The 8675-nt window shown below is 38.5% G+C and overlaps 1 protein-coding gene across 1 annotated transcript; it reads right to left on the reverse strand.

The window, feature by feature from the left end:
- Positions 1–7: 7 nt before the first annotated feature.
- On the reverse strand, positions 8–7797 carry LOC135481032 (barH-like 1 homeobox protein). The gene is made up of 4 exons (XM_064760963.1): positions 7701–7797; positions 4458–4824; positions 1762–1819; positions 8–52 (listed from the first exon to the last, which is right to left on the reverse strand). Exons 1-4 carry the CDS (start codon positions 7795–7797, stop codon positions 8–10), a joined length of 567 nt encoding a protein of 188 aa, XP_064617033.1.
- Between the last annotated feature and the right edge of the window lie 878 nt (positions 7798–8675).

An 8675-nucleotide genomic window follows, 5' to 3' on the forward strand; every position in this document is an offset into this window, starting at 1 on the left:
AAGTTAACTACTTGTCAATCTCAAGGTTTAGCCACTGAGGACCAAATCCTCGCTGAATGAAGAAATCAAAACTAAATGTAACAGACACACCAATAGCACATATGTTTATATACGGAAGAACATATTATGTACAAACATGAATATTTTCTGTTCATAATAAAGTTATGTGCAAAAGATTCACCACTTCATCCTACACATAATCACCAGGATATCAATTTCCCGTAATGCATATAAATGAGAATTAAGAAATAAAACGTACATGTTAGTTTGCCATGCTCAGATCTCCAAGATAATATACAGCAGACAGGAATGGTAAACTGTTTGAGAACGAGGGGCCGCAAGCCTGACGAAAATTGACCAGGTTTCATGAGCGGATGGAAACTGACAATTCACACACCGGGGTTAAACGATTACAATAGCAAAGACAATTAATAACAGTGCATATATTCTATGGATTAGGATTTAAACACGCACAAATATGCAGTGGATGCGACATCCTGCAAAGGTTATGTCATCGTGCACTCGAATTCTCGTTTGTTATGAGGATGGCCCGTGTTATGAAAATCGGATGTCTAACATTTCACCCACCGACCGAAAGACGGACATACCTACTAAAACAGCTACATGCTTGTAACGGCTAGAAAAAAACCCATCAAAACGTGTTCTCAGAAAAAGAAGATTTTTGAAGACAACAGAAGCTTATAGCTGATGATTACGTTTCCTAACGTGTAATTGTCTGTACATTTTAGTCATTTTTATACACACAGTGACAAAATGGTATCAAAATTATTTTGAGAATATATGTTTACTGACAATATAGTTGACATTATGTACCTGTTCCCCAAAACAGTACTGATAACAGTGCCTTATTGTCATGAAAATATCATGAGAAAACCAAGATCAAAATCTTCTTTTATTTAATCATGCGGGATACTCAACAAATATTCCACTTTTATACAACGGCGGCCAGCTTTGCGACAGGAAGAAACCAGGCAAGACCCCTGTTGGAGCCCACGATCCTCTACAGGTTGGTGGAAGACCTTTCCAGATACGACAGGAGAGAACATATTCAGCCCATATATGTCTTTACCAGATTTGTAACTGATCTGCTCTTTGATGAGCGATATTTCACTAACTAACCCATTCGAATTTTGGATATTTGAAACCAAACATCCACTGTGTCTTTTCTGTAAGGGGTCGCTTCGGTAAAGGTAATATTCAAATTTAAATGTAAAAGTATATACTGGACAATAGTGAAATATATTAATCAGTTATATTAAATCTCGATTGTATCACTAATACCAACAGTCTACTGTGTATAAACTATGTGGAGTAAGGGTAGTGTTTTAACATCCATGAAATGTTCTATTTTCTAACAAGAATTCGTGGACAAGTGGTAGAAAGGTTTATTTCAAATTTCAAACTGATTACAATTGATTACCGCTAATTAGCATTTCAAAGAAAAGTCGGTTCGTCCGAATTTTTGGACATTCGTTGAATTTTGTGCGCCGAATAAATGTTTTTCATTAAAGTATAAACAAAACTCTAAATGACACTAGTGAAATCCATTCAAAGAGAACAGCTTGAGAAGGACAGTGGGAGATTTCGGAAGTATAATCGTGGAAGGAGAGAGGCGGAAGACGATGATGTCAGCGGAGTGAAGGAGGAGGTCGCCATGTTGTTTGTCAAACAGCGCGAGCAACAGTGCCCGGATTCTGTGGCCAGTCTTTTTGCTCCTGGGCAGTCTTTCTCGTCACATACGTGATTTCTGAGTTGCTCGGCCCTCATGGCGGCTGTCGTCTGCCGCTTCCATTTTGTCCTATGAAGGGAAAAGGGTTGAAAATATAATTTTAAAGTTTATAGACGAATAAGGCGACTGACCTAAGATTACATCCACGACCTAGTTACAGTTCTTCCTAATTCTCATTGAGGGTTCAGCTGATCTTAGAAAGGTGTTTTGTGGTTTGTTTGGAAGATAGCACGATATTTTTTGGATAAAAAGAAACTTTGAATACCAATAGTAATAATTTATGACATTTTCTGGCCTCTACAAATGCAACTTCTAAAGAAATTTAGGTTATTTAGTGCATTTACCTTTTGCATTTAGTACATTTTTACCTTAGTCTCATTACCTTTTTTCAGTTTTGCTTTGAATTTGCCATTTTTCACAGAACAACTTGGTGTCAACTTGACAATAGATATAGTAACCTGCACACCTGACTCTGAACCGATGCAGACAGTTTATAGGTAAAGAGAGTTCTAACCACGTACAAAAACAGTAATATAAGCACTTCAACAAGTCTAGTATTCTGAAATGGCAAACTAAGATTTTTGCAAAAGGATGCCTTTATGTCAAGGAATTATTTTGATGCAGTAAATTCAATCAATGGCTCATATTATTTTCTGGAAGACCTAAAAAAAAGTCATCGAGTAATTTATTAGGCATTTTCAAATGGTTCTAGAACGTATGAACATGTATGTTATGTGTAGTTCTGGCTATGCGGTCAAAGCTCTTATGTGTTTCACATTCAAGCCACCCTGTAGGCGTAGACCCTGGCTAATGTGGCCTGTTAAGGAACAATTCGCCTTGACGGGCAACTATTAACTTTCAATATCGGCGTTGAGGTTTGCGACATTCCCCTAAAGCGAGGGACGGGCTAGTCATTGTCTGGACAGGAAAATCCGCATATGGTGAGATTGTCCCGTAAACTGTAGCCGTGAGCTTGTATTCACGTTATTATAGAGAGATTATATGGCCATAACGTTCATCCGTAACCTACGGCCATGGTTGCCTCGTTGTATACATGAGGCCTCCGTGGTCTGTAGTGGCCTGTTTCCTAGAGTAGCCCAGAATCTAACCAATGTGATTGCTGTGAGCTGAAGTTCATGGAGCTCATGTTGGCTTCCTTTCCAGTCGTACGTCGGGAGGCCTGTCCTTTGGATGGTCGGAAGTTCCCCAGATTTCTATACGGTTCTCTTTGCATGCTTTAAATATTCTTGAGTACGGCGTAAAACAACAATCAAAATAAATAGTCTCTCACTGCTTACGCCTTGGTGCTTTGTGCTGATTATTGGCCGTGGTGCTATTTAGAACAGGAAACGCGATGGTCATTATCTCTATAATTTAACTGCGTGACCAATATCTGAGAAAATTAACACTAATTTACCTAAGTCATGCGTCCTGGGTGTTATTTTCTTTCTTTTTTACTTTGAGACGATCAAAGCTCCTTGTCAGTTCGTCAGCTATCAGATATTTTCGCATATAACATATATTCCAAAACGCAAACTTATGACGTATTATTCGTGCAAAGCAAAGAAACAGCGGTTAATTACATACTCCTTACAGCGCATGCACCGCTCTCTACGTTCAGTTTACATCCCTGCCATCACTAACAAAGTGGACAAAGAAATACTGAACAACACCGAGGTCACGGAGGTCACGGTGATGCAGTAACTGAAGTCAGAACCCACAAAACTCTCAGCCTTTGTTCTCACAATACTTATAAACATGCATTCTCTTAATCTAAAGTTTGCACAACATGCTTCTAATCAACACGTGAGGGAATTTTATTACTAAATGCTCATTAAACAGTTTCGTGGAAGGACATCAGTAGTGAGGCTAAGCCGAAACAAGCCAACGGGTGCCATATAACCTCCAAAGTTCAAGGGTATCTAATGGTGGAAGTGATGTAAAGCGAAGGGTATGAAGAGTGGCACATGCGCTATAAGGAGTATGTGGACGTCAATTTAGCTGAGCCCCCAATTGCGCAAGGAGAGGTATACCCGTTATATAAACGAGATAGACCACCTGTTTCTAGTGCGCAAGACCAGAATGTCTTTGTTGCGGAGAATACAAACCCACGTGGCTATGTTAAGGCATTGTGTCAGTCGGCAGCTACACACAGTTCAGCATATGTTGTGCGTTCGATGATAATCTAGCTTAACTCAGTCTTCCATTCAGGTCGAAATAACCATGCGCTTTTGTTTAGCCCATTTGATAAGACCTGGAGTTCTGCGTATGTGTACTCGTGCACCACTCTAACCATATTTAGATCAGCCAATCAAAAGATCAGAAATCAGGCTAATATTCTCAGCTAACTGGTCAGGGCTCATTTTGGATTACATGTACAGCAACTTGGCCGAGTAGTTAGCGCGTTACCGCAGCACAGTGACTCAGGAGCCTCCCAACACTGCGGTATTTGTGAGTGCATGTTCAGCTTTTGCTGGCTCCCTTTCTGGTCGAACATAAGGTCTGCCAGCAACATGCGGATGGTCGTGTGCCCCCCCCCCCCCCCATCTCTCCCCCTCCCCCTGGGCTCTGCCCGGTTTCCTCACACTATAATGCTGACCGCCGTCGTATAAGTGAAATACTCTAAAATACGGTGTGAGACAGATTCAGACACATAAACAAGTAAATGTGTAGCAACATATGGCTGCGTAGACTGACTGGCCCTCACCTTCTGTTCTGATACCACGTCTTCACCTGAGTCTCCGTCAGATGAAGAGTTTCAGCCACTTCCGCTCTGTCAGCAACGCTCAGGTATTTCTGACATCTGAACTTTCTTTCCAAAAACTGCAGTTGCGCATGCGTGAAAGCCGTTCTGCGTCGTCTTGGTTTCTTCTGACCGGTTCCTCTTGGCGGTGGAAGACGACAAACGGGCTGTTCCACGCATGCGTCCTTAACTTCTTCCTGGATCATGAGGGGCGCTGACTGGTCGTTTCTACCCAGTTCATCATCTGATATGACGTCACATTCAACCACACTTATGCCTTCGTCATCAGATTCTGTGTTCTGCTCATCGGAGCTACCGCTGCTGATAATTTCTGTTGACAGGGAGAATAACGAATCAAGTAACTCGACACACTTGATTATGCGGAGCAAACATTAAAATTACATAAAGATCAGATGAAAGAGTTCGATCAGTCAGTGTTAAATGTGATCTTCAATATATCTCCTTCGATTAAGAAAATATTAAAGATTATATCTGCAAATAAGTTCTCACGCTCTTTCATCATATTTAAATACTTATTGGTAGTATACACTAATATTCAATGTTTTACTTTTGAGGAAAATATTATGAAAGGGTGCTGTTCTGGCTAACTGGGAAGTGTTTATACTTCTGATCATCAATATCTGTCAGTACTACTTTTGAATTTCTACATTTTATTTATTTATTTATTTATTTATTTATTTATTTATTTATTTGTTTGTTTGTTTGTTTGTTTGTTTGTTTGTTTGTTTGTTTGTTTGTTTGTTTGTTTGTTTGTTTGTTTATTTACTTATATCATTGGTGTTTTACGGCGTACCCAAGAATATTTCACTTATACGACTGCGGCAAGCAATAAGATGGCAGGAAACCGGGCAGAGCCCCGGGAAACTCACGACCATCCGCAGGTTGGGGGCAGACATTCCCACGCGCGACCGCAGAGAACTCCAGCGGGATCTACATTTCATAAATAACGATATGTACATGTATGCCTTTAAACAGTCGTGGCAATGTAAACCATGCTTGTAAATCGCATATAATTTGTTAAGCAAAGGAATGTTGATTGTAATGTACTGTTATGTTCCATGCACATCTTTGGTTATGCTTTATATCCCGCAGTTATCAACAGCCATATACAGAGAGGTTTATACCTGAAATATTAACAGCTAAATTAGGTTATATTCATTTAGATAATTATTTATTGATTTAAGCGATTGAAGATTTACGCCATATTTCACGTACACGATTGTGGGAGGAACGTACGTACATTATGGTGGGAGGAACACACGTACACGATTGTGGGAGGAACACACGTACATTACGGTGGGAGGAAAATCAGGTTATAAACCCATCCTGTATTACAACGCCACATTTCACGTACACGATTGTGGGAGGAACACACGTACATTATGGTGGGAGGAAAATCAGGTTATAAACCCGTCCTGTATTACAACGCCACATTTCACGTACACGATTGTGGGAGGAACAAACGTACATTATGGTGGGAGGAAAATCAGGCGTTACATCTTTCTGTTTAACCAGTCTAGTAGTGCTGGTTTAGGTAAAATTATTCATGGCTTTATACGCGATCCGCTGTCTCTCAGTATAACATTATCTTTACTTTGGTACCTTTTGACATTTTCTCATCCTTTCTGTCTAATGCCTTATCCATGATTTCTTCCCTGAGCAGTTGCTAATTTTATAATTTGGATAAATTAGTCAGAAGTCCAGTGTTAAATTTCATTTTTGTTTAATGCAGATTCCGTAAATAACAGTTCTTTGATAGTTGATTGATCGGACAGAAACTGAGAAAATACAACGGAGACCTATATCTGAGAATATATCTTTACTTGTATAATTCGTGTTAAAGGCCTGGACAAAGTCGCCAGAGGTCAGATGATGTCAGTGGTCAGATGTGGTAAATATGACCATCACTGTACAAGATAAAGAGTCTTAAGTAAAGGCGTTAAACATCTATCACTAGGGAAGTTCCGAGTTCAAATTTTTTTATCACTTTGAAATTGAAAAGACCCACTGTATCATATGACTTGTCAAAAGTGTTACACAATTATTCTTTTTTCACATTTACTGCTATATACGAGTCTCAAAAGAAGTTTCACCAAAACATCTTTAGAGGAGACGAAAGGATGAAAAAAATGGCATAATCAACGTTTGTGAACTTACAAAGTTCCTGAAGGAAAGAGGTGTCATTTGTGGCTCGGAAACACAGTGAGACAGGTGAACGGTAAATTAATGTCAAGAAATGTTACCTAGCATTTTGGACAAGTCACATGGTATGGTAGGGCTGTTTTTACCTTAGCGACAGAGTTCGATTTGGAACTAACATCAGTTAACAATTCTACGAGAGCACTTAGGGTTTTCTTGAACTGCAGAGTAATCCAAGTCGGTTTCAATCTCACTAGGCATTAGCTCAAATGCAATATGTACAGGTCAAACCCACTGAAAAGTCAGTTAAAGCAATTTAACGACAACAGTCTGATCAATGCTGTCTTGTTTTTTCTGACATTTCCTCATATGAACTTGCCCCTAAACACTACAGTGCGAATGGATTAAGTAAACCAAACTACCAGACAAATGTTTTAGTGTCTCTTATAGCTCTTTATGTTCACAAAATATTCGCAAATTATTTAAATGTGCATTATAGTGAAATTATCGCGGGCTGTATGCATCACATTGACACTGATTTATTGATTACTACTACGTCTCGAACGTAAGCCCAACTTGAAATCATATGTCATGAAAACACTGTAATTATATAAATACGAAAGAACTATATACATTCAATTCCTACATTTAATCTTGCTTATTTTCTTTACTTTTCAAAACATTGGTCAGGTTTTTTAGCTGCTCAAATAATTTTGCATATAAATTCTCAGTATTTTTCTTTTTTTCTTAAATTTTACATTTTTTTGTTCAAATATTGTAATTCTGCAAATATTGTAAATCAGTTGTTTTGTATTTACTCCATCTTAAAGAAATGAAATTCTAACAGCAAGTTGCACGGTGTATGCCACCAAGCTTTCTTTACATTATCCGACATGTTTTATGAAAACACCAACAATGAAAATGTCTAGCAAGAATCGAATGTCAGTCCACACAATATATAAATGTATTTGGCACAGTTTATACAAATGTACGATACAAATGCATAGAAATGTATAGAAAACAAGTCTACAGAATCTGCTGTCTTACCGTCATGGTCTTCACTGGTAGTCTGCACTTTCTCCACTTCCAGTAGATCTCGGATTAGAAATGACCGTTTACCAATTTTCGTCGGTTTTTCCTCCATAGCAATTTCTTGTGGTTATGAAATATTCTATTTCAAGTCTTTGCTATCTAATTCATTAAATAGAATACTAAAAAAAAATATTTTTCCTCTTCTGGAAGCCATTTTCGTTTTGAAATTCCATAGATGACTGCCGGGAAAATGAAAGTTCACCTACGAGATTTGTCAAGTTTCAGTTTATCTTAAAACAAAAATTCTAATTTTTCGGAAAGAAACACAAAATGCTGAAGAGTCAGATTTTAACATGTCCTTGCTCAAAACTCTTTCCAAATATTCAGACTTACGAGAGTGAATGCTTTTATATAAACACCATTCTCTAGTCTGCTCATCTTCTGACGTCCTGCTATCTGATTGGATGAAACCCTTGTGGGAGCTAACGAAATTCCAGGATTTAATTTGCCTCGGGCTAGATCATCCGGGCTATTACAATATGTCTGCACAAAGGAAACCGCAGACGAATATGAAGAAAACTGTGCATTAGATGGGAGCAATGGAGTGGAACGTTTTCTAATAGCTCCAGCAGATGACAGATGTCACATCAGTGGCGTCTATTTATGTAACAAAAGTCATGGGACTGATTCCTTTTGCCGTCTTAAAGAGGGAGTTGCGTCAACAGAACGCCCAAACTGTTTAAAACCGAACAGTGAGCGTAAATGAGATCTCATTATTGCTCCCCATTTCCATGTGAAATTAAAACTAAAGATAACAGTTATTCTTGTTCATGGGAAGATCAGAGACCTCTGTAAGGTCGCTATGTGCATATTCACTAAATATGTAAATTAAAATGTTGTCCTTGAAACTGATACTAAACGTTATATCAGGTCATTTGTAGCAGCGATATATTGGAAATGTCCAATAAGGAAAATTATAGAAATTCATTA

The sequence above is a fragment of the Liolophura sinensis genome, chromosome 13 (assembly GCF_032854445.1).
Source record: "Liolophura sinensis isolate JHLJ2023 chromosome 13, CUHK_Ljap_v2, whole genome shotgun sequence".
NCBI classification, from domain to species: Eukaryota; Metazoa; Mollusca; class Polyplacophora; order Chitonida; family Chitonidae; genus Liolophura; species Liolophura sinensis.